This window comes from Cervus canadensis, chromosome 13 (genome assembly GCF_019320065.1).
Source record: "Cervus canadensis isolate Bull #8, Minnesota chromosome 13, ASM1932006v1, whole genome shotgun sequence".
Classification (NCBI taxonomy): Eukaryota; Metazoa; Chordata; class Mammalia; order Artiodactyla; family Cervidae; genus Cervus; species Cervus canadensis.
This window is the reverse complement of record NC_057398.1, coordinates 39,329,532-39,355,426: the sequence shown is the minus strand read 5'-3', so window position 1 is coordinate 39,355,426 and position 25,895 is coordinate 39,329,532. Positions and strand designations below refer to the sequence as shown.

The window sequence follows — 25,895 nt, the reverse complement described above, 5'->3', positions numbered from 1 at the left end:
CTTTTAAGTTTCATTAGGTCGCCTTTGTTTGTTTTTGCTTATTTATTTTTGCTTTTATTTCCAATATTCTGGTAGGTGAGTCATAAGGATCTTGCTGTCATTTATGTTTGAGAGTGTTTTGCCTATGTTCTCCTCTAGGAGTTTTATAGTTTCTGGTCTTACATTTAGATCTTTAATCCATTTTGAGTTTATTTTTGTGTATGGTGTTAGAAAGTGTTCTAGTTTCATTCTTTTACAAGTGGTTGACCAGTTTTCCCAGCACCACTTGTTAAAGAGGTTGTCTTTTTTCCATTGTATATTCTGGCCTCTTGTCAAAGATAAGGTGTCCATAGGTATATGGATTTATCTCTGGGCTTTCTATTTTGTTCCGTTGATCTATATTTCTGTCTTTGTGCCAGTACCATACTGTCTTGATTACTGTGGCTTTGTAGTAGAGTCTGAAGTCAGGCAGGTTGATTCCTCCAATTCCATTTTTCTTTCTCAACATTGCTTTGGTAATTCGAGGTTTTTTGTATTTTCATACAAATTGTGAAATTATTTGTTCTAGTTCTGTGAAAAATACCGTTGGTAGCTTGATAGGGAGTGCATTGAATCTATAGATGGCTTTGGGTAGTATACTCATTTTCACAATATTGATTCTCCCAATCCATGAACACGGTATATTTCTCCATCTATTTGTGTCCTCTTTGATTTTTTCATCAGTGTTTTATAGTTTTCTATATATAGGTCCTTTGTTTCTTTAGGTAGATATACTCCTAAGTATTTTATTCTTTTTGTTGCAATGGTGAGTGGTATTGTTTCCGTAATTTCTCTTTCTGTTTTCTCATTGTTAGTGTATAGGAATGCAAGGGATTTATGTGTGTTAATTTTAAATCCTGCAACTTTACTATATTCATTGATTAGCTCTAGTAATTTTCTGGTAGAGTCTTTAGGGTTTTCTACGTAGAGGATCATGTCATCTGCAAACAGTGAGGGTTTTACTTCTTCTTTTCCTATCTGGATTCCTTTTATTTCTTTTTCTGCTCTGATTGCTGTGGCCAACACTTCCAAAACTATGTTGAATAGTAGTGATGAGAGTGGGCACCCTTGTCTTGTTCCTGCCTTTAGGGGAAATGCTTTCAATTTTTCACCATTGCGGGTGATGCTTGCTGTGGGTTTCTCATATATAGCTTTTATTATGTTGAGGTATGTTCCTTCTATTCCTGCTTTCTGGAGAGTTTTTATCATAAATGGATGTTGAATTTTGTCAAAGGCTTTTTTTCTGCATCTATTGAGATAATCATATGGTTTTTATCTTTCAATTTGTTAATGTGGTGTATTACATTGATTAATTTATGGATATTAAAGAATCCTTGCATTCCTGGGATAAAGTCCACTTGGTCATGATGTGTGATCTTTTTAATATGTTGTTGGATTCTGTTTGCTAGAATTTTGTTAAGGATTTTTGCATCTATGTTCATCAGTGATATTGGCCTGTAGTTTTCTTTTTTTGTGGCATTTTTGTCTGGTTTTGGTATTAGGGTGATGGTGGCCTCATAATATGAGTTTGGAAGTTTACCTTCTTCTGCAACTTTCTGGAAGAGTTTGAGTAAGATAGGTGTTAGCTCTTCTCTAAATATTTGGTAGAATTCAGCTGTGAAGCCATCTGGTCCTGGGCTTTTGTTTGCTAGAAGGTTTCTGATTACAGTTTCGATTTCCTTGCTTGTGATGGGTCTGTTAAGATCTTCTGTTTCTTCCTGGTTCAGTTTTGGAAAGTTATACTTTTCTAAGAATTTGTCCATTTCTTCCAAGTTGTCCATTTTATTGACATAGAGCTGCTGGTGGTAATCTCTTATGATCTTTTGTATTTCAGTGTTATCTGTTGTGATCTCTCCATTTTCATTTCTAATTTTGTTGATTTGGTTCTTCTTTCTTTGTTTCTTGATGAATCTGGCTAACGGTTTGTCAATTTTATTTACCATTTCAAAAAACCAGCTTTAAGCTTTGTTGATTTTTGCTATGGTCTTTTTTTTTTTTTTTTTTTTTTTTTTTTTTTTTTTTTTTTTTTTTTTTTTTTTTTTTTTTTTGCATTTATTTCTGCCCTAATTTTTAAGATTTCTTTCCCTCTACTAACCCTGGGGTTCTTCATTTCTTCCTTCTCTAGTTGCTTTAGGTATAGAGTTAGGTTATTTATTTGACTTTTTTCTTGTTTCTTGAGGTAAGCCTGTAATGCTATGAACCTTCCCCTTAGCACTGCTTTTACAGTGTCCCATAGGTTTTGTGTTGTTGTGTTTTTATTTTCATTCATTTCTATACATATTTTTATTTCTTTTTTGATTTCTTCTGTGATTTGTTGGTTATTCAGAAGTGTGTTATTTAGCCTCCATATGTTTGAATTTTTAGTAGTTTTTTTCCTGTAATTGAGATCTAATCTTACTGCACTGTGGTCAGAAAAGATGACTGGAATGATTTCAATTTTTTTGAATTTCCCAAGGCTAGATTTATGGCCCAGGATGTGATCTATTCTGGAGAAGGTTCCGTGTGCACTTGAGAAAAAAGTGAAATTGATTGTTTTGGGGTGAAATGTCCTATAGATATCAGTTAGGTCTAGCTGGACCATTGTGTCATTTAAAGTTTGTGTTTCCTTGTTAATTTACTATTTAGTTGATCCATCCATAGGTGTGAGTGGGGTATTAAAGTCACCCACTATTATTGTGTTATTGTTAATTTCCCCTTTCATACTTGTTAGCAATTGCCTTATATATAGCGATGCTTCTATGTTGGGTGCATATATATTTATAATTGTTATATCTTCTTCTTGGATTGAACCTTTGATCATTATGTAGTGTCCTTCTTTGTCTCTTTTCACAGCCTTTATTTGAAAGTCTGTTTTATCTGATATGAGTATTGCAACTCCTGCTTTCTTTTGGTCTCCATTTGCATGAAATATTTTTTTTCCAGCCCTTCACTTTCAGTCTGTATGTGTCCCTTGCTTTGAGGTGGGTCTCTTGTGGACAGCATATATAGGGGTCTTGCTTTTGTATCCATTCATCCAGTCTTTGTCTTTTGATTGGGGCATTCAACCCATTTACATTTAAAGTAGTTATTGATAAGTATGGTCCCATTGCCGTTTGCTTTGTTGTTTTGGGTTTGCATTCATACAATCTTTCTGTGTTTCCTGTCTAGAGAAGATCCTTTAGCATTTGTTGAAGAGCTGGTTTGGTGGTGCTGAATTCTCTCAGCTTTTGCTTGTCTGTAAAGTTTTTGAATTCTCCTTCATATCTGAATGAGATCCTTGCTGGGTACAGTAATCTGGGTTGTAGGTTATTCTCTTTCATTACTTTAAGTATGTCCTGCCATTCCCTTCTGGCCTGAAGAGTTTCTATTGAAAGATCAGTGGTTATCCTTATGGGAATCCCCTTGTGTGTTATATGTTGTTTCTCCCTTGCTGCGTTTAATATTTGTTCTTTGTGTTTGATCTTTGTTAATTTGATTAATATATGTCTTGGGGTGTTTCATCTTGGGTTTATCCTGTTTGGGACTCTCTGGGTTTCTTGGACTTATGTGACTATTTCCTTCCCCATTTTAGGGAAGTTTTCAGCTATTATCTCCTCAAATATTTTCTCATGGCCTTTCTTTTTGTCTTCTTCTTCTGGGACTCCTATGATTTGAATGTTGGGGCATTTCACATTGTCCCAGAGGTCCCTGAGGTTGTCCTCATTTCTTTTAATTCTTTTTTCTTTTTTCCTCTCTGCTTCATTTATTTCCACCATTCTATCTTCTACCTCACCTACTCTATCTTCTGCCTCTGTTTTTCTACTCTTGGTTCCCTCCAGAGTGTTTTTGATCTCATTTATTGCATTATTCATTTTTAATTGACTCTTTTTTATTTCTTCTAGGTCCTTGTTAAACATTTCTTGCATCTTCCCAATCCTTGTTTCCAGGCTATTTATCTGTAACTCCATTTTGTTTTCAAGATTTTGGATCATTTTTATTATCATTATTCTAAATTCTTTTTCAGGTAGATTCCCTATCTCCTCCTCTTCTGTTTGGCTTGGTGGGCATTTTTCATGTTCCTTTACCTGCTGGGTATTTCTCTGCCTTTTCATCTTATTTAGATTGCTGTGTTTTGGGTGGCCTTTCTGTATTCTGGTGATCTGTGGTTCCTTTTTATTGTGGAGGCTTCACCTAGTGGGTGGGGTTGGACGATTGGCTTGTCAAAGTTTCCTGGTTAGGGAATCTTGCATCGGTGTTCTGGTGGATGGAGCTGGATTTCTTCTCTCTGGAGTGCAATGGAGTGTCCAGTAGTGAGTTTTGAGATGTGTCTATGGGTTTAGTGTGACTTTGGGCCTGTATATTGACGCTCAGGGCTATGTTCCTGCTTTGCTGGAGAATTTGTGTGGTATGTCTTTCTCTGGAACTTATTGGCTCTTGGGTGGTGGTTGGTTTCAGTGTAGGTATGGAGGCTTTTGGATAATCTCTTATTACTTAATGTTCCTTGTAGTCAGGAGTTCTCTGGTGTTCTCAGGTTTTGGGCTTAAGCCTCTTGCCTCTGGATTTCAGTCTTATTCTTCCAGTAGCCTCAAGACTTCTCCATCCATACAGCACTGATAATAAAACTTCTAGCTTAATGGTGAAAAGATTCTCCACCATGAGGGACACCCAGAGATGTTCACAGAGTTACATGAAGAAGGGGAGAGGGAGGAAGGAGATAGAGGTGAGCAGGAGCAGAAAAAGGGGGATTCAAGAGAAGAGAGACAGATCTAGGCAGTCCTCTGTTCCCTAAGTGTTCTCTGCAGTCCAGAACACCCACAGAGATTCATAGAATTGGGCTGAAAAGAGAGGGGAGAGGGAGGAAATAGAGGTGATCTGGGGGAGAAAAAGGAGAGTCAAAAGGGGGAGAGAGTAATCAAACCAGTAATCACATTCCTGAGTAAAAATGGGTACTGAAGGTTGGATTCTTAAATGTCCAAAACTTATATCAAATACTGAAAAATGAAGATTACAAATCTAGAGTAGAGGTTAGACTCTTAAAAATACAATATTAAAAAAAACAAAAACACAAAAAATTTAAGAAATATATGAAGTGTGCTTTAAAAATAGGGTCCCCCCCTAATTTTTTGCAAGGTTATAATGGGTTATAAAAATGAAAATTAAGGAGTAATAGAGAACTTTAAAAAAAAAGAAAAAAGTTTTTTTAATAAAAAAAATTAATATTAAAAATATATCTAGGAATTTCTCTGGAGCTGTTGCGGGCAGTGTGGGTTCAGTTCAGTTTCAGAGAGCTCCTTGTTCCAGTTTACACTTCTCGATATCTATAGGCCCCTTCCAGTGTAGTCAGTGTTAATTACAGGGATTTTAATCTGTTGCACCTGTCACTTCTAAAGCAGTTCCCTTCGTTTATTTGGCTTCTGCTTGCAGGTCTCTACAGTGTCTAATTTCGGCCCTGACACAAGTGGGCGGAGGTGGTCTCTTGTTTAGGTTCGCTTGTTCAGTTGTGCTGCGGGGAGGGAGGGGCACTGCAGACAAATGTCACTGACGTGTGTGGGGAGCACTCGCAGTGTTCCAGCCACTCTGGGTTTGCCCCCGCTCACGGCGTGTGTGCTTTCCCCCATCTACACTGCTCAGGCTCCAGGCTGCTCTACAGGGAGCAGGCCCTGAGTTGCGTGCACTTCCCAGGCCTAAGCTGCTCAGGTTCAGGTTCTCAGGTACTCCACAAAGGCGCAGACTCGGTTGGGCCTGCGTTTTGTGCCTTCCCATCCAAGCAGCTCAGGCAGCCACGAGCTTGACGAGCGCACTCTCCTCAGGTGCAGCGACTTCTCCCCTCCCCATCCCTGCCTCAGTTTCCGGGCGCGCAGGTTGGGTGCACCTTGTGTCTCTTCTGGGGAGCTGATCTCTGGCTGTGACCCTCCTGGCAGATGTCAACCATCCAGAATCTCAGGAAGTCTTTCATTAGAAACTGGAATCCTGTTTGCAGTTTGGTAGGGGATGCCGTCTCTGGGGCCGTGTTTGCCCCTTTCCCCTCCCCCCTGCCTCCTGCCTTCTGCGGGGGATGGGCTAGTCCTCAGTCTGCTAGCTCTTCTCTGGAATTGCTCAGTCCTTCCTTTGTTCTGCAAATGGCTGGCAGTGCCTTCAGTTAGGGCTTTTTTGCAGGTTAATTCTCTCTCTCTCTCTCTTGCTATCCCACAGTTTAAGTTGCTATCTCACATTAGCTCCCTCCAGTTGCCCTCAGGGCATTCAGGCCCGGGTCCTTGCCCCAAGCAATGCCGCCCGCTCCTCTCCGTTCCGCCCCCACTTGCTGGTGGCGGATGCAGGTGTCTCGGGTACTTTTCCGCTGGGAGTTTCTGTTAGGCATGTAATCTGTGGGTTTTGTTTATTTTTCCTCCCAGTTAGGTTGCCCTCCGAGATTTGAAAGCATCCCCCAGACCCGCCTGTGAAAGGGTTTCCTGGTGTTTGGAAACTTCCTCTATTATGACTCTCTTCCCGGGACAGATCTCCGTCCCTAGCTCTTTTGTCTCTCTTTTTATCTTTTATATTTTGTCCTACCTACTTTCAAAGATGATGGGCTGCTTTTCTGGGTGCCTGATGTCCTCTGCTAGTGATCAGAAGTTTTTTTGTGGAGTTTGCTCAGCATTCAAATGATCTTTCAATGAATTTGTTGGGGAGAAAGTGGTCTCCCTGTCCTATTCCTCTGCCATCTTCTGTTTTGTTGTTGTTGTTCAGTCATGTCTTCCTTTTTGCGACCCCATGGACTGCAACACACCAGGCTCCTCTGTCCTCCACTCTCTCCTGGAGTTTGCTAAGATTCATGTCCATTGAGTCAGTGATGCTGTCTAACCATCTCATCCTCTACCATCCTCTTCTCCTTTTGCCTTCCATCTTTCCCAGCATCCGGGTCTTTTCCAATGAGCCAACTCTTCACATCAGGTGGCCGAAGTATTGGAGCTTCAGCATCATTCCTTCCAATGAATATTCAGGGTTGATTCCTTTAGGATTGATTGGTTGATCTCTTTGCAGTCGAGGGACTCTCAAGAGTCTTCTCCAGCATCACAATTTGAAAGTATTAATTCTTCAACTCAGCCTTCTTTATGACCCAATTCTCACATCTGTACATGACTGCTAGAAAAACCATATCTTTGACTATATGGACCTTTGTTGGCAAAGTAATATCTCTGCTTTTTAATATGCTGCTAGGTTTGTGATCGATTTCCTTCAGAGGAGCAAGGTTTTTTTTTTTTTTGTTGTTGTTGTTGTTTTCTTAATTTCATGGCTGCAATCACTGTCTGCAGTGATTTTGGAGCTCAAGAAAATAAAATCTGTCACTGTTTCCACTTTTTCCCTTTCTATTTGCCACAAAGTGATGGGACTGGATGCCATGGTCTTAGTTTTTGAATGTTGAGCTCTAAGTCAGCTCTTTCACTCTCCTCTTTCACCCTCACCAAGAGGCTGTTTAGTTCCTTTTCACTTTCTGTCATTAGAATGGTATCATCTGCATATCTGAGGTTATTGATATTTCTCCTGGAAATCTTGATTCCACCTATGATTCATCCAGCCTGGCATTTTGCATCATGTATTCTGCATATAAGGTGACAATATACAGGCTTGTTGTACTCCTTTCCCAATTTTGAGTCAGTTGTTCCATGTATGGTTTTAACTATTACTTCTTGACCTGCATGCAGGTTTCTCAGGAGGCAGATAAAGTGGTCTGGTATCCCAATCTCTTTAAGAATTTTCCAATTGGTTGTAATTCACACAGTCAAAAGCTTTAGGGTAGTCAATGAAGCAGAAATAGATGTTTTTCTGAAACTCCCTTTCTTTCTCCATGATCCAACAAATGTTGACAACCATAACAGAGGTAGCAAACAGATATGCCTAAAGGGCCCAGGAAGGCCATTTCTCACAGTGAGGTTCATGGGAAACACAGTGGAGGCTTGTTGCAAGCCAAGCAGCCTAGCATACCCATGTCCTGTCCCTGAGAGCTGCAGCAGTGGCCCTACTCCAGCTGATTGGATTTGCAGACAGGACCTCCAGACTGTCCAATATTCTAGTGTTTCAAAACCTAATATGACTATAACATATATGGACTATCCCAATGTTTCTGAATGGCCTACACAACAAAAATTTATTTTTTCAGTTCTAGATGATAGAAGTCCATGATCAAAGTGTTGGTAGGGCTGGTTTCTCCCGAGTCCTCTTTTCTTGGTTTACAGATAACCACCTTCTTGCTGCGTACTCACTTGGCCTTTTCTCTATACACATGCATCCCTGCTGTCTCTACCACTTCTTCTTCTTCCTTTTTCAAAAAATATCTGTTTATTTATTTTTGGCTATGCTGGGTCCTTGTCAGTGCATGGGCTTTCTCTAGTTGTAGACAGCACAGGCTTCTCATTGCAGTGGCTTCTCTCACTGTAGAGCATGGGCTCTAGGGCATGTGGGTTCAGTAGTTGCAGCTCTCAGGCTTAGTTGCCCCATGGCATGTGGGATCTTCCTAGAACAAGAATGGAATATGTGTCCCCTGCATTGCAAGGCAGAGTCTTAACCACTGGACCACCAGGGCAACCCTCTACTTCTTCTTATAAGGACATTAATCATGTTGGATTAGGGGCCCACTCAGATGACCTCATTTAACCTTAATTACACTTTAAAGGCATTATCTCCAAATACAATTACATTGGGGGTTGGGGTTCGGTGCTTACACTTTGGAAGAACACTATTCAGTCCATAACAGCAGTCCACTGTGAGTCTCAACAGTAATCTTTTACCTCAGGCATCAGTGGTTGGTTTATCTTGTGTTACTGAAAGTATCGCAATGCCCACTGCTTTTCTGGCCTGAGTTCTAGGTTCAGCAAAACAGAGATAAGTGCCTGCATTATGGACTATCCCTTTTTTTTTTGAGGAGGACAGTAAATAGAAATAAACAACATTGTAAGGCACAAGCAAAGCAAGTCTGAGGGCCCTGTGAGGCATATGGGCCACTGGTTTGCAATCTCTGATCTATTAGAGAGTATAGAGTAGGCAGGCAGGTTTGTAACCTGTAAACTATGGTGCTTTGCTGTGTCAGGGTAAATAGTACTTGGGTGTGGGGGGTGATTCCCTCCTGCGAAAGGTAAGACACAGAAGTGACTCCTCTGGCCATGACTTGGTGCTTTTGCCCCACAGGTCACTCTCCTTGTAGCTGAACAACGGCCGGAGCCCACAGCGCTGCACTGATACTACCCACTCTCTCAGGGCCTGAGGACAAGGAGCCCACCCTACCAACCTTTCGGGGAGCAGGGCAGCAGCGATTGGGGTTTTGAAAGCTTTCATCAGAAAGTTGTGGGCGGAAACTTCCCGGGGGTTTGCTCTGAGCTTCTTGAGGCTTCTCAGGTTGAGATGCAGAGTGAGTGGGTGTCTCTTTGAGAAGCCGAAAGAGAGAACGAAAGAGAGGTGTTTCCCTTGGTTCTGGAAACTCTATAAAGAGAGAACCGGCTTCTTTCTCTTGAGCAGTCAGAAATTGGGCCTCTGCACGACTGAGGAAGAGGAAAACCCTTGGCTGGAGGCTGGCCTGAGGCATTGGATGCCATGCAGCAGCCCTTGAATTATCCGTACCCCCCAATCTTCTGGGTGGACAGCAGTGCCAGCTCCCCCTGGGCCTCTCCAGGGTCTGTCTTCCCCTGTCCGTCCTCAGCGCCAGGAAGGCCGGGGCAACGGAGGCCACCCCCACCGCCACCCCCACCACTGCCGCCACCGCCACCCCTGCCTCCGCTGCCGCCGCCACCTCTGAAGAAGAGGAGGGACCACAACACAGGCCTGTGTCTCCTTGTGATGTTTTTCATGGTTCTGGTGGCCCTGGTTGGATTGGGGCTGGGGATGTTTCAGCTCTTCCATCTACAGAAGGAGTTGGCCGAACTCAGAGAGGTAAGCTGCCTGGGGGATTGCCAGTGCCCTGAAGGTGCGGCGGTGGGGGATGGGTGAAACTGCCCTGCTGCAGTGCTGGAGGAGGGCGGCAGGAATCCACATGGACCACACTTCGCTTGCAGCATACTTCTCAATCCTTTCTTCCTGTCTTAGAAATGAATCACGCTAGCCATCCTATTCCACCTGCAGAGAAATGGGGGCTCAAATGGGTGGAAGGAATATTTTCTTTCTTGGGAGGGATCAGGATCAAATTAGGACTGGCAGTTAAGAGTTCTTCCTTTCTCAGTTGGCTGATCATCTGAGAAAGGAAGAACTCTACTACCTACCTCATACTTGACTCAAGAAAGAAAAGGAACTTGGCATCTGAGAAGTGAATTTGTTCAAATGCACAAACTAAATTTCCTTGAAAGTGCTTAAAAGTATTAGAACTATTTCAAATCACAAAACTGAGGCATGGATAGGTTCAACTGCTTAGCCAGAGTTTGAGTTAGGAGAGGTTCTGGGTGCTTAGATCCCCTTTCCAGTGCTTAGTTTATTTGACAATTCTTCCTTTGCTTAAAGAACTTCATAATTATTATATATCTTTTCTCTTTTGCCAGTCCACCAGCCAAAGGCATACAGCATCATCTTTGGAGAAGCAAATAGGTGAGTTTTTTTACGCCTGCACATTGAGTTTCTAAAAACAGTCCTCAGCACTGAACCATGGTGGAGGAGTACCTTGAATTCCATCTTATTCTTGGGCATATATAGACTATGGAAGAGAAATCCTAATCATTTCTGAAATCTCTCATCATTTTGGTTCTTGAAGCTGTCCTAAAATATGAAGTGAGTTTAACTGTTCAAAATTAGTTTAGTTAAGTATCACAAAAAAATCCAAAACTAATTTCTACTTGAATTTGGAAAGAGAAACACACATGTACAACCCTGGACCTTTGCCCCCCAAGCAGCTGGCTCCAGGCCTGCCCCCTTCCTCAGGCCTCCTGATTCCCATGCACAGGGCGGTGGCTATAGCTCCTCAGGAGAGAAGGGGAGGTGCAGGCAGACACAGCTGTTGCTGGGAAAGATCCTTGCTCTCCTATTTAAACTCTATAAGAGATTACTTAAGAGTCAGACCTGATTCAAAATTTTAATAGGTTATATTTCAGCTTTTAAAGAGTGGGCAACCAGTCATCCACATTAGGGTGATTCTTTTGCAGCCGCTGGAAAGCTTGGAGGAAGACGTTAGGCATTTTTCAGAGGGTGGTCCTGCTTCACTCAGAGACAATCATGCACTACTTTTGATAATAAAGGGAAATCCTCTGTGTGAGATCCAGGACAGGAAGATGACAATATTGAACATCGGCCTCCTAAAGTTTCAGGACATAGTTTCGGAAACTGTGGATTTAGAATACTCATTAAACTAAGATGGAAAGGAGCTTAGAGAACATCCGGTCCAGTCATCTCATCTTTCAGAAGAGAAACAAAACACCAGACGGGTTAGTAATGTGCCCAAGACCTCTGCTATGGAATGGGGCTGAGAAGGAACTCAGGCTCCTGATGCCTTGTCACCTCCAGCTCTTACCAGTACGTGCTCTGGCCCTGTGACACAGGGAAACTCCTACTCCTATCTGTCTCTGATGGCCATGGAATGAGAAATAAAGACGACAGGCAAGATGCCTCTGCAAAGACAATAAGTAAATCTCATCCTTATAAATTGGGAAGAAGAGAGAAGATAGCACTGGTCATCTAGTCAGGGAAGCCTGCTCCAAATGCTCAGGCTGTGCCTGAGAAACCCAAGTCACCCTATTTCCCTGGAAGGTAGGCTCTTGTAGGAGCTATTGGTAGGGTCCTCTGGTTTCTAGTTCTGGGTATGAACCTGTAAAGAGAAATTCCAGATGTACCCAAGCAGAGTACAAATGTTTGTTAGAAGAATAAAGCTTCTGGAGGATTTCTAAAATGAAATAGCTTTGAAGATCAGTGGAATGTGGCCGGTAAAATGGGCACCAAATTACTCATCTTTCAACACTCTCTAGAGTCCTTTTAGTGATTAAAAATCAAGTTAGCAGATGAGTCAGGTCAACCTTTCCCACTAACAAGTATTAAGTGTCTTCTTTAGACCAAACCACATGGGCCAGAAATTGGTGTGTTATCACACAGAAATCAAATTAGCAACTCTACTAATGAGATAAGAGATGCAAATTTTAAAAAGGGGGATACCTAAGTTGACCCATCTAATTAGTGAAGTTTAAAAAAATAAAGCCCAATTGGCAAAAAATGTGAGTGAAAGAGTCTGCTTAGTGACAGTCAGCGGGCATGTCAATTGCTATACCTTCTCTAAACAGCAGTTGGGAAAAATATATCAAAGGATTAATACTGTTAATTTACCTTGTAATCTCATCACTAAAGCTATCTAAAGAAAATAAAATGTGCCTGAAAATTTATAATAAGGATGTTCACCACTTGCTTATAAGACTATTTCTAATAAACCATTTAAGAGAAAGTTAAATGCCACTCAATAGGAAATTAGTTAAACACATTACAGTGTATTCACACAAGAGCATAATATGCAGCAACTAAGACTGTATACTAGAAGGACATTGAATGTCATAGAGATTGTGTAGTCCATATTGTTAGATAAAAAGACAAGTTATAAAACACTGTGTTTAGTTTAATATTCACTCTTTAAATACATATGCATATTTTCATATTCTTAGTAAGCATCTAGAAGGACTTATACTCCAACAGGTTAACTGGGAGGTACTTACTACTGTAGATTATTTAAACTTTCTTATTTGGTTCTCTGTCATTTTTCCACAGTTAACTCATTGGCTCTTTTATTCATTCACAAATGTTCTTGGAGTGCTTCCTGGATGCCAGGCTGGATGTGGGTTAGTGGGTGATGATAGAACAAGAGAGACAAGGGGCCTGCTCTCATGGAGCTCTTAGCATGCTAGAGAAGATAAACAAAAGTAAGCAAACAGACAACATACTTTCAAGCTGTGCTAAATGCAACCTAAGATAGAGTGGTCTGGAAAGTCCCCTCTCTAAGGAGGTGTTGTTAATGTGGGTGTGTGTATGTGTGTAGGTGGGGTGGGAGGCTGGGATAAGCAGTCCAGCACTGAGAATGGCATGTACAAAGACCCTGGGGCAGGAAACAGTCTATCACCAAAAGTGTAGGGTATATTTCTACTTTATTTATTCCAGCATTTATCCAGCAGATATTTTTATTGAGTACCTTCCATGAGACCAACACTGTGAGGGATATAAAGATAGACAACATGTGGTTCTTTGTTCCATTTCCTGTCAGTTCATGGCTGAATGCCAGATAGCTGCACAGATGGTTTGTGGTATAGGAATGTAGAAGAGACTCAGTTTTGCCTTTCCTGTTCACTAACACCTCATTCATGGTGTGTGGTCTTGGGCAGCTACAGAGGGAATGACTGCTCACATCATAGTCTCAGTTGATTGGAGCATCCGCATACCATATGGAGTTTTACAGACTAACCATGAGGAGCCTGCTAGGGATGAGCACTCGTCTATGCAACTTTCTTCAAAGTCTAAGTTAGCTGAATTTATTAGCCAAATGGTAGTGCTATTCCACTGAAATATCTCAAGTCAGAGAAATAGTATCTATTTTGAGAACTGTTGTCTATTTTAAATCTTTCAGTTTAATTTAGCGAACATGTACTGATCACATGCCTTGGGTTAGAAACTGAGCTAATTACTCTGGTAGATTAAACATATAGTAAGGAATTTGTCATTTATTTGGAGGAATAAGACGAGTCATACAGTTGCCATAAAAAAAAAAAAAAAGGCAAGTCAGAACCGACAAGAGGGTGAAGACAGAGTGCTTCAAGGTTTCAAAGGAAGGAAAAGTCATATTTGATTAGAAAGGCTTGGGAAGGTTTTCCAGGAAAAGAGATATTTTAGATGGTATTTGTAGTGTCCATAGGAATTTGACACAGAGTTCAGTTTGGGAGGGCATTCCAGGCAGGAAGAACAGCGTGGACAAAAGCACAGAGGCAGGGAGGCTGGGTGTGCTCAGAACTGTTGTTTGGCAATGTCCAGTGTGGGTGAGTAAGCCAGAGAAGGCTGGACAGATGGGCAGAGAGCATGTGGTGGGGAACACCTGTATGCAATTACATGTTTAATGAGGAGTCATTTGAGGTATTTGAGACCTTAGAGTAATCTGGGGCCAACTGTAGAATGCCACTGGGGAAGACGAGGTGGCCTGGACATTAGCAGTCTTCTTCAACCTTTGTCCTTGTAGTCCTGAGGGTAGCAGAGCCAGAGACGAAAGAGCCCTGGATTTGGACTCAGGAGACCTGACTGTTGGTCCCATTCTGACACTGAGTTAGTAGGTCTTCTTGGACAAGTCACCCAACTTTCAAGCTCATTTTCCCATCTGTAAGATGGGACAGTAATCTCTACCTCAAAGGATTGTTGGGAGTTATACATGCAATAACTTATATGGCAGGTCTTTATAAACCAATCTTTATATTGTTTTGTAGTATATTATAATTTATGCATGTCTATCTTAATTTGACTCCTTTTTACCTCTCTGTTTCTGAAATATAGGCTGCTGTAAGTCCTACAGTTTGGACTTGAATGATTAGTGTATGTTAGACTGTTGCCATTTATGCTTATAAAAAATATCTTTTATTTAAATGCCCTGTTTAGAGTCCCACAAAAAAGAATAGTAATTATGTCACTTTTACATGTATCTTTCATCTTTCTATAATACAGGTCATCCCAGTCCACCCTCTGAGAAAAAGGAACTGAAAAAAGCAGCTCATTTAACAGGTCTGTATCTGGAGGGCCGTCCTGGGAAAGCCTTTGGCAGAAAGCAGAGTAGCTGGTTGCTTTCCGTGACTGTGCTCTGAGGGAGCTGATACTTTCCAGTGACAGTAGTATTTGAAACCCAAAAGTAGTCACATCTTTCTAGTTACGTCAACACCACACACACACACACACAGGGTGGCTCTGCTCTGGGCAAGGCCCTGCTCGAAACTGGAGAAATGGAGCTGCTTATGACATGATCCCTGCTCATAAGGAGCTCACTCTCTTCACTCACTCCAAGGACCGTTAGGGAATTTGGGACACAGGTCCAAGAGGTGAGAGCTGGGGAGATGGTGAGCAGTGAATTATTTCAATATGTGTTGCCCTGGTTTTCTGGAAGGGTTTTACTCTGCTTTGTCCATGAGCTGAATTAGAAGGGAGGCTGGGTCCTGGCACACATGATTGTGCAGTGGAGTGATATGACTTGATAGCCAGATAGTGAGTGAAGTCCACCAATATCTGCAAGGTGGATGAGTATCACAGAAATGGGCATGCTGCTGTCCCTGAAACTATGTCAGCAGAGGCTATAAAATGATCCAGTTTAGATCAACAGATATTTCTTGGGCACGTGCTGTGTGCCAAACCTGGGGCACATGGAGGTGGATCACACATGGCTCCTGCCTTCAAGGAGCTTAGAATCTAATAGGGAAAGACAGGTATGAAAGCAATATTTCCAGCATTCTCTGCTTGAAGTAGGTATGTATACCATGCTGTGTGGATACACAGGAAAGGGGATTTTTGCCCACACTGAAGAATCTTTCATGTAGGTAAAGAGTTGGACTAGATGATTCCTAAGGTCCTTTTCACCTTTAGAACTTCAGAGTTCCTTGGATTTGACTTCTCCTCTCGTGAAGAGACTCAAACTCTGGCAGTTTGGATGCTAGTTCTGAACCTCTGTTCATAGAATCTCTGTTTCAGAGAGCTAAAATCATCTTAGTCTTTTCTCACTGTAGTTGGTTAGAGACATATGTTATTGACCCAGTTGTGTGGATGATAAAATTGAGGGAGCCAGTTTGATAAACGTGCTGAAGAAATTCAGTAACAGGTCAGGTCTGACCCATCACCCAGTTCTATGTCATTTAGGGAAAAAGCACTTGCTCAGGGAATGGTCCACAGTTTTTCCTTGAAAGCTTGGTCTGTGGGATACATGAGCGTTCCTGGCTGAAAGCTCCTCTCTGGTTTGATTTCAGGCAAGTCCAACTCAAGATCCATCCCTTTGGAATGGGAAGACACCTATGGGATTGCCCTGGTCTCTGGGGTGAAGTACGAGGAGGGCAGCCTCGTGATCAATGAAACTGGGCTGTATTTTGTGTATTCCAAAGTGTACTTCCGGGGTCGGTCCTGCACCAACCAGCCCCTGAGCCACAAGGTCTACTCCAGGAACTTTAGGTACCCCCAGGACCTGGTGCTGATGGAGGGGAAGATGATGAACTACTGCACTACTGGCAAGATGTGGGCCCGCAGCAGCTACCTGGGGGCTGTATTTAATCTCACCAGTGCTGACCATTTATATGTCAATGTATCTGAACTCTCTCTGGTCAGCTTTGAGGAATCTAAGACATTTTTTGGCTTATATAAACTCTAAGAAAAGCACTCTGGGATTCTCTCCATTATGATTCCTTGTTACAGGCCCTGAGAATATTGTCCTGAATGTTTTCTTAAGTCCACTTGAGGTCATGAGAGAAGACATGAACCAAGAGGATCTTGAGACTACAGAGTCCAGCAGGTCTACAGTTCCTTATCTCACCTAAGGTCCACAAACCAGACAGGAGGACTATGTGTAATGAACATGAAACTGGGCTGCCATGTGGAGAAGCAAAGGCAGGGAAAAGTGACTACCAGTTGCTTGTGCCAGCAACTACACTCATCTTAAGTGGCCTAGTGCATTTGGACACATTGAAAATGGCACCTTTTAACTCACCTCTTGGGGTGGGTCTACTGTCTACCTCAGGGGAGGCTGTCTTTCATGTATATGGATGTGACGTGAATGTATAAGGGATGGGAAAAGAGGACCAGGCTTGCATGATAAGCTAAAGAGACTGAAAGGCCAGTGTCCCACTGGCAGCATCTTTATTTCTAGATGTACAATCTGAGCCATCAGGTGATGTTAACAGAGAAGCAAAAGAAATCTTTTGGGAACTCAATACACTCCCTATACAGCATGTATATTTCCAGTGCAATTGTAGGTGTGTGTGTGTGTGAGTGTGAGTGTGAGTATGTGACGAGAGGGTAACATAAGCAGAAAGAATGTGGAAATTGGGAAGGGCATGTTAGAATATGGGCTGCATTTGGTGGTAGATTTTGAATGCTTTTTGGTAACTAACTCTAATAGTCTTCAAAGCTCTTTGTCAGTTATTAATGTTGTTTTCCCATAATATAACCATATTTATATGTATTTTGTACATTTTTAATGAAAGAATACCCATAACAAAAGCTATATTTTATAATATAGGTAGACATTATGAGTGTTCTATTTGGAAATCACTAAGGTTTGTGTATTTTCTTTATTATTTCTTTTCTCCATGGCTTCCTCATTCGTTATGACTTAAGCCCACTTAAAGAAGAATTTACTAGTGTGAGAAGAGTTATGAGGCAAACCTTTGCATCTTTGCCAGGTTCTCCTCTCCTCACTATATTCTCTTTCCCTTCTTTCTCCTACTACCCAGAGTTTCCATTACCAGTATTATTGCCAGTGTTAAGCTCACCCATTTCCCATAAATTTGATGACAGTTTGTCTTTTCCTGGGGGCAGAGACATGGCACAATGCAAAGGGCATAGACTTTGGGCCTAAAAACCTGAATTTGAATCTTTGTTCCTCTACTTAATAACTATGCAGGTCACTTGACCTTTTTTGGACAAAAGGGGGGAGTGATACATACATAAAGTATCTGATACATAGTGGAATGTCAAAAATAGTATCTTCCATTATTAATAAGGGGAGGTACTTCATTCTGCAGAAGAAGCTACAAATCTGAGAGATCCATCCAAACACCTGTTTCTTGCCTTCTCACCTTGGTCAGTCACAATGACCTTTTCTTATTTTGTCCAAATGCCCATTACCATGACTTCTCCTTATACTTTGTCACTGTTAAAAATAACACTTATGTTAGAATTTGATTTCAGTACCTTATTTTCACAACACAATCTCCTATAATTCCAACTCAACTGATCCAACATTTTCCTTCCTAAAATATATATTTTTCCATATTTGGCATTCAATTAACAAATAGTATCATTTTCTTGCTTATCTATCACCTCCTTCTTAATCTTCACTCTTTTCTATATTCAGCTTAGATTGCATGATCTGTCATTACATTTGGTACCTTGGAAAGACCTTGAACTCCAAAATACTCTATTACAGTCACGATTTTCTTCTTGTAAAAATCTCATTTTCTTTATTCTGGCATCCTAGCAGCTGGATGTTGCTGGAGAAAAATGACTCAAACTGATTGACTAGTTTCATTTTATTTTTATCTATCATCTACTTAAATCAGCCAATCAATTATTTATCTCTCAGTGAATTATTTCTGTCTTTTGATTGATTTGAATAGATAATACATGCACATAGTACAAATTGTAAAAGGTATACGAAGATAGAGGATGAAAGTAAGTCCTCTTCTCATCCTGTCCTGTGGCTCCACCTCTGCCCACAAGGAAGATCACTGTCTCCTTCTGTAGCTTTTACGAGATGGTCTATACATAAATACGACATCACTTTTTGTCAGGGTTTCCCAACCTCGGTTCTATTGATATTCTGAGCTGGTTAATTCTTTATTGTGAAGGTTGTCCTGCCTGTGCATTGTAGTATGTTTAGCAGTATCCCTGCCTTCCACCCACTAGATACTAGTAGCATTCCCCTCCCCACCATGTGTGATAACCAAAAATATCACCAAATGAGCCCAAATGTCCCCAGGCTGGGAGTGGGGAGACAAAATCCCTCCTGGTTGAGAACCACTGCTTTTTATTAGTGATCAGAGATTTCAAATCAGCATTCAAAGGCCAACCACTTTTTCTTCAGTTTCTTCACGAGCATTTTTTTTTTTTTTTCTCTGTTTGAGACAATTACATCATGTCTTTTCCTCTTGTAAACCAACCACATCCCCTCCTCCCACCATGGAATCTCACTTCTACCACTGAAACACAAACCCACCTGCATCTGAATGATCTCTTTCTTCCATCCGATACAGAGGAGGAAGAGGACCATCTATTTGTGCACTAGACTCATTTCCTCTTCCCTGCTTTACCTGTTTAAAAATTTTCTTCTATCTTCTGGATATTCAAACTAGCTGTCTATGAAATAATGCCCACTAGCATGTAATACATATATACTCAAGTATTTCCTTTCACTAAAAGACAAATCAAACCACAAAACAACCCAAACCTTTCTTTAACCTTCCTCTTCCATCAGTAATGGCTTCATTTCTCATTTTCCTGGTAGAGACAAACATCTGAGAAGGTTTTCTCCATACACATGAGCTCCATTTTTTTTTTTTTTTTAGCCAGGAATCTGGTTAGGTTATTTATTTGACCACTTAAAAAAATCTTTTTTTTTTTCCCTATTAGAATAAAAGTTCCAAAAGCAAGAGCTTTTCTGTTGTATTTGCCTTTGTATTCCAGATTACCTAACTCAGTGCCAGCACATATTAGGTGTTCAATAAATATTTGTTGACTAAATAACTTTAATCATAAGGCAAAAGCCTTTCAGTGGATATGTTTTTCACAGTAGTGAACCTATAGCTGTGTTGCCTTATGGATGTGTGTGCATGTTTATCCATCTTTGACTAGATTATCCAATGGGAGTTTGAGGCTACAGATGAAAAAAAATTGTGCATCCTAATTCATGGAATTAGAAAACAAGAAAGATCTAGTTGGTCCTTGGAATTACCAGGAGCTTTTGGGAGAATGTTGAGGAAAAATTCTAGGTAATTAGAGCTGAAACTGTCATTTAGAAGATACTCAATAAATATTTGTCTTCCCTGGTAGCTCAGACAGTAAGGAATCTGCCTGCAGTGCAGCAGATCTGGGTTTGATCCTTGGGTTGGGAAGATCCCCTGGAAAAGGGAATGGCAACCCACTCCAGTATTCTCACCTAGGAAATTTCATGGACAGAGGAGCCTGGCAGGCTATAGACCATAGGGTCGCAAACGGTCGGACATGACTGAGCAATTAACACTTTCACTTTTTCAATACATATTTGTTGAATAAATTAATGAACAAAACCAAAGGTCCAGATTGGAGTATGTCACCTGATCTCCTTAAAACTCTTCTGTTGATTAATCTGCTTTATATGGTAAGGTTTCTGATAAGGTACCTCATGGAGAAAGAGAGGTATTCACCCTCCTTTTGGCTGATTGTCTGTACTCCCAACCCTCACAGTGAAATTTTCCTCATCAGTGTCTTCTTCATATGGCTCCATCCATTGGAGTAAACTGGTTCTAATGGTCACGGGAAGTTTGCTGAACCATTTTTGGGGGTCAGTGGGCACTTCTAGATAATGGTATTAGAGCAAAGAGGAAATAGGAATGATGCTGGGCATCCAGAGGGGACCTGATGCCATTAGCTAGTTGTGGTACTACTGATCCTTTTATGCATCTGAGTCTGCTCTGCTAGGACGCCTTTGGGATTTTCTGAAGACAGGTTTGTAACTTACTATGCTTTAAATGGAGAAGGAAATGGCAACCCACTCCAGTATTCTTCCTGGAGAATCCCATGGACAGAGGAGCCTGGTGGGCTATAGTCCATGGGGTCGCAAAGAGCCGGACACTACTGAGTGACTACACTAACACTAACGCTTTAAATACTCATTTCAGGGAAGAGGTACTAACAGTTTCTTTAGCTATTTTTCTGTAAGCAGGAATACAGGGATGTCAAAACCCTAAAACTTTTTGGATGTGCTCAACAAAAATAGAGTCTGCCATTGTTCCCTTATGAAATGCTAAACCCAAACTAGAACACTTATTTAAAAAAAAAAAGTCACCTCTGGTTCAGTAGTTTGAGGTTTTCTTTCTTTTCAAAGAACTAAAAACATAGAAAACCATATTTTTTTTTCTTAGCCCCCCAGAGTGGTGACTTTGTATTCTCTGAAGTAGGTTTTGACTTACCACAGCTTTTCAGAAAAAAAAGCTTTACTGGGACCATCACTATGAGAATGACTAACTTGAAACAACAAATCATTGGAAGATGTTGAATTGGTTAGAGAAGCTGCTTCCTCAAAGCCAGACTGTAAGGTTTCCTTAAGGAGGTTAAACTGTAGACATTTCCTGGTTCTTATCTAAGAAAGAGTGCTGTTAAATTATATGTTAAATTACATTTTTTCAAAGGTGTTTGGTTAAGTTCTGATGTTAGTAAAGACATTTTTTTACTTTCTGTCTGTATGTATGTATTTGTGTGTTTCTTTTCCAGGGTTTTGAATCACTCAGAGGCAGAATGAGGTAATCCTAGGAAAGCTGAATTAAAGCCCATTCCTTAGGGCCTCCAGACTCAAAAATGGACCTTATTCAGAAATAATATAACTACTGATAGTAGTCAGGAATCTTTGGGATTCATCTATAAACCACCAGCCTTGGAAATATAGACCGCTAAGTGGGTATTTTGCTCCTTACGGTTCACCCCGAGGGTAGAAAATCATCACCTCAATGACAACTTTCTTGCTGTTGCTAGTTTTCCCTTTGCTGGGAGACATTTCTTCACTGTTCTACCTGGTACATCTTTAGAGAAAAGTGCACTGGGCAGGTCTCCTCTCTCTCGGAGACCCCTTCAACTCTACGGGGTCCTCCTTTCTTCTCTTTCTCAGTAGAAGGACGTGAACCTCAATCACATTCTGATGTGATTGTCTTCTGTTCTAAAAGTTGTCTTAAGTTTTCTGAAAATTTCAGGAAAGACCTCCATTCTTTGAGCAGTCCATATGATATTAACAGCAGGTTTCCTGGCTCTCACCTGGGTTCTGGCAGTGCATGTTCTCTGAGGTACTCCTATTGTGGACCATCTGCGTTGCCCTCAAGGCACTCCTACCACAAGTTGCTGGGTGTACACAAATTTTATTGACAGTTTGGGGCTAACGGATAGAGATTACATTACACACACAGTGTAAGTTACACCTAAAACTGAGTGTTAGACATCACCAGCATCCTGCAAATTTGCTGCAGTTATTTCCTTAAATGTGTCACTCCAAATCCTAGTACTTGAAAGGAAGCATAAGTTCATTCATTCAGAAACTGTTTATTAAAAAAAAAAACCGTTTATTGTCTTCCATCTACCAGAAACTATCCAAGATACCATGAGTATGACCAAAAAAAAAAACCAAACAAACAAACAAAAAAAACTCTTGTGGAGTTATGTTCTAATGGAGAGATGGTAGACAGACAACAAAAAAGAAGCAAGTATCTAGTTAGTCATGGGCTTCCCAGGTGGCGCAGTGGTAAAGAATTTGCCTGCCAATGCAGGAGAGGCAAGAGAAGTAGGTTCAATTCCTGGGTCAGGAAGATTCCCATGGAGAAAGAAATGGCTACCCACTCTAGGATTCCTGCCTGGAGAATCTCACGAATCTCCTCCTCTCAGAGGAGCCTGATGGGCCACAATCCATGGGGTCACAAAGAGTCAGACATGACTGAGTGACTGAGCACACACAGTAAGTGCTAATGAAGAAATTTTAAGTGAGATAAGATGGTGGAGAGTGGCGAAGAAGGAGGGGATTCTTTGATAAGTGCTGAGGGGATACCACTTAGAACACATCAAGCAGAGAAATTAAAATGCAAAGGCATAAGACCAAAAGGTGTTTGGTGTGTTTGGTATATGGTTGGAGTGGAGTGAGTTGAAGAAAACTCATTGGAAAGGTTACCAGGGGCCAGATGAAGTAGGGCCTTGGAAAATTTGTAAAGGAGTGTGGATTTTATTCCAAGGGTCATAGAAAGTCTTCAAAGGGCTAGAAACAGAGAGTAATGTGACCTCTAGTTGTTTCCGGAGAACAGCCTCTGAGTTGTAGGGTGCTTTAGCACTCCAGATTGGAGAGGGCAGTGGCTTGAACCAGGGTATTGAGAGTCAATTTGATGTTAACATTGAACAAATTTTCTAACAGATTGGATGTGGGACATGAGGGAAATGACAGTTCTTTCATCTTTTGTCTGAGCAATTGGGTGGATGGATGGTGGTGCAGTTTATGTAGTGTGGTTTTGCTACTCTTGAGTAGAAGGTATAGTCTGTGATGGAGGCAGGAAACTCTTGTTTGGGGATTCTCTCATGGCTCAGTGATAAAGAATCCACCTGCCATTGCAGGAGACATGGGTTTGATCCCTAGTCTGGGAAGATCCCACAGGTTGTGGAGCAACTAAGATCATGTGCCACAACTACTGAACCTGTGCTTCAGAGCCTGGGAGCTGCCACTACTGAGCCCACGTGCCACAACTACTGAGGCCCATACACCCTAGAACATGTACTCTGCAACAAGAGAAGCCACTGTAATGAGAAGCCTGCATACTGCAACCAGAGAGTAGACCCAAGAAATGCCTATGCAGCAATGAAGACCCAGCACAACCAAAGATAAAAATAGACAATTTTTTTAAAAAAGAAAACTCTTGTTTCCTGTTACACATCCTTGGGTTTGTACCAACAAGGACTAGCTCTTCACTGATAGCCGAAGGCATAAAAAACAACCAGCCTTTAGGTTCTGCTTGAGTTCTCATAAATATAAGTTCTTTATAATGGCCTTAAGAAGGAAGAAATACAGTATATATTAAGATTGCCATGTATAAACCTGAAATTGCCCCAGTTGCCAAAAATTACTCATTGCAGATCTTAAGTTAATAAGTAATCTTAGAAATAAGGCAAACTTTCTTTTAATGTAGAAGTCCCCTTTGCCATATTTCCAATAAGTGGAACCTGTTTCCAAACATATCCTCTATTTGAAAAGTTCCAGAAGAGAGGACTCACTGAACTGTGAGGAAACCCATTTCTGTACTGGACTACACTACATTTTAGAAAGTTATTTCTTAGATTGAAGTCCTCTACACACTGGTCATAGGTCTTTGCTGCTTAATACTCCAGTAGAATTTTATGGCTTGTCAAGCTCTCTCATGTACCTTATCTTGTTTGTTTTTCACTAAACCCTGTAAGGTAGACTGTTATCCTCATTTTATACACGAAAACAACTGAAATCCTGGAAAGTTGTGAGCCTTGCTAAAGGTGACGTGGCTACGAAATGGTGGAGGTGGGACTTAACTGTAATTATCTCACCCTATGTCTTAAGTTCTTTCCACATGCAAAGAGATTTCTTAAAACTGTATCATAAAATGACACTCAACATGAGCCTCATCTCATTAATTTTCAGTGATTCATTATCTCCTTGCATTTCAATGAGTCTCACTTTGCCTAGTACCAATATTCTTCATTATATCATATTGTTATATATAACATACATTATATTGATGTAATACTGTTGACTTTGATATAATTCTGATGTAACTGTTGATATGGTTCACAGAGTTTCAGTGCTGAGACTTGCTCTTTGATTCTTCTTTTCTTTCTTATCTCTACTGTGTTCTATATTATTTGCCCCTACTGCCCCTCTGCCAGCACATAACATCCTGGTTTTAATAAGATAACAGGGAAAGAGATTGAGCTTGGGGTCAGAAGGCCTGGGTTTGGGATCAGCCTCTTCTATATGTGGGACCTTAAATAAGAATGCCAATTTCTATTCTTATGACCTTATAGGAATAGTGTTAATGCCAAATGGAACAAGGCTACATTGTGACTTGGAAAATCACTCCTGAGGTAAGTCATTGGAACTGCTATATTCCTCAGCAACTTTCTTGATATGTATGCATGCTTAGTTGCTCAGTCATGTCCAACTCTTTGTGACCCTATGGACTATAGCCTGCCAGGCTCCTTTGTCCAGGGGGATTCTCCAGGCAAGAATACTGGAGTGGGTTACCATGCTCTCCTCCAGGGGGTCCTCCCAACTGAGGGATTGAACCCAGGTCTCCAGTATTGTAGGCAGATTCTTTACCATCTGAGCCACCAGGGAAGCCCCAACTTTCTTGATAAAGTCACTTTAAAACTTTCTTACTTGCTTATAAAATCAATTATCCATAATCCTATCATGTATGAATCCCATCAAACATAAAAATACTATTTAGGAACAACATCTGGGTAAATCTCATTCTGAGCTAAAGCAATAATATTTTATGTCTTTATGGCTTAAAAACACTTTCTCACATGCCTCTTGCTTTTATTGTTTTAAAAAATATATGAGGTAATACACATAAAAGCAGTTGGCATGTATCAGATTCTCTACTAAGTTAGTTGAATATATTGAATGTTTTCTGTGTGCATTATATTCACAGCCTAGGGTGATCCATTTGGATGCCTATTTTTCAAGCCTGACATATGATTAAATAGAGTGATTTAATTCTATTTAACTCACTTTTGACTGGTGATATATAACACTTTAAGCTCTTTGCTATCTTATCTATAGCTAAAACCCTCTGCTTAACTCAGGGCTGTCTTAGGAGACATGAACTGCTAAGGAATCTACCTTCTTCAGCCACTCATCATGAAAGGGATAGAACTTCTTACTGCTTTTGTCCTAGCCTTGGCTTTCCATGAGTGAACAAAGCGACAAAGTGAGTTACCAAGAGGCACTCTTGATGTTATTGAACTCTGAAAGTGTCCACTCATGTAAGACACCACATGCAAGACAAGAACCTTTGCAAAGGAGACTAGAGAGCTGTAGAGGCATCTGTTGATATCCTTTCTCTGGGCAAGGATCTTTTAGTTTCACTTGGTTTAGGTCTCAGTCTTTTTGTATACCTCACCATAAGACTACCACCCCTGCACCACTTCCAGTCTCTGGAAAGGAACTTGGTACACATTTTCTGGAGAGGAAGATTCTCTAAGTCGCTCCTGATTGAAAGAGAAGGCAGGTGAAAGATTCAGGAAGCTACAAAGTTCTCTGGTCTTAAGTAAATGAACTAAGAATCTAGATCTTTGTAACAGATTGAAGACTGTAGATTAAAGAAACTGGGGATTCCAATAACATGAAATGTGTCTTATTCTCACCCATGTCTTCATTGAGAAAAGAAAACAGCTTTGACTCAGATGATGAGAAAGAGACCCAAAGGTGTCAAACAGAACTCTTAAAGTGTGAACTACAAGGGAAGATAGTTTAAACCTCAGCATCCTCTTTGCATCATTTGGTGGGTTGTGTT

At 40.9% G+C, this 25,895-nt stretch overlaps 1 protein-coding gene across 4 annotated transcripts in view; it reads left to right on the top strand.

Moving 5' to 3' along the window:
- The window catches only part of FASLG (Fas ligand), a 63,139-nt gene extending 46,050 nt beyond the window's left edge, over window positions 1–17,089 (top strand). For all 4 annotated transcript variants that reach the window (XM_043485989.1, XM_043485991.1, XM_043485992.1 and 1 more), the window contains 4 exons: window positions 9,139–9,876; window positions 10,476–10,521; window positions 14,602–14,658; window positions 15,885–17,089. In XM_043485989.1, coding sequence (XP_043341924.1) covers window positions 9,541–9,876; window positions 10,476–10,521; window positions 14,602–14,658; window positions 15,885–16,279 — 834 coding nt within the window. In that variant the 5' untranslated portion in view covers window positions 9,139–9,540 and the 3' untranslated portion in view covers window positions 16,280–17,089. The remainder of the gene's footprint in view (window positions 1–9,138; window positions 9,877–10,475; window positions 10,522–14,601; window positions 14,659–15,884) is intronic.
- Window positions 17,090–25,895: the final 8,806 nt, after the last annotated feature.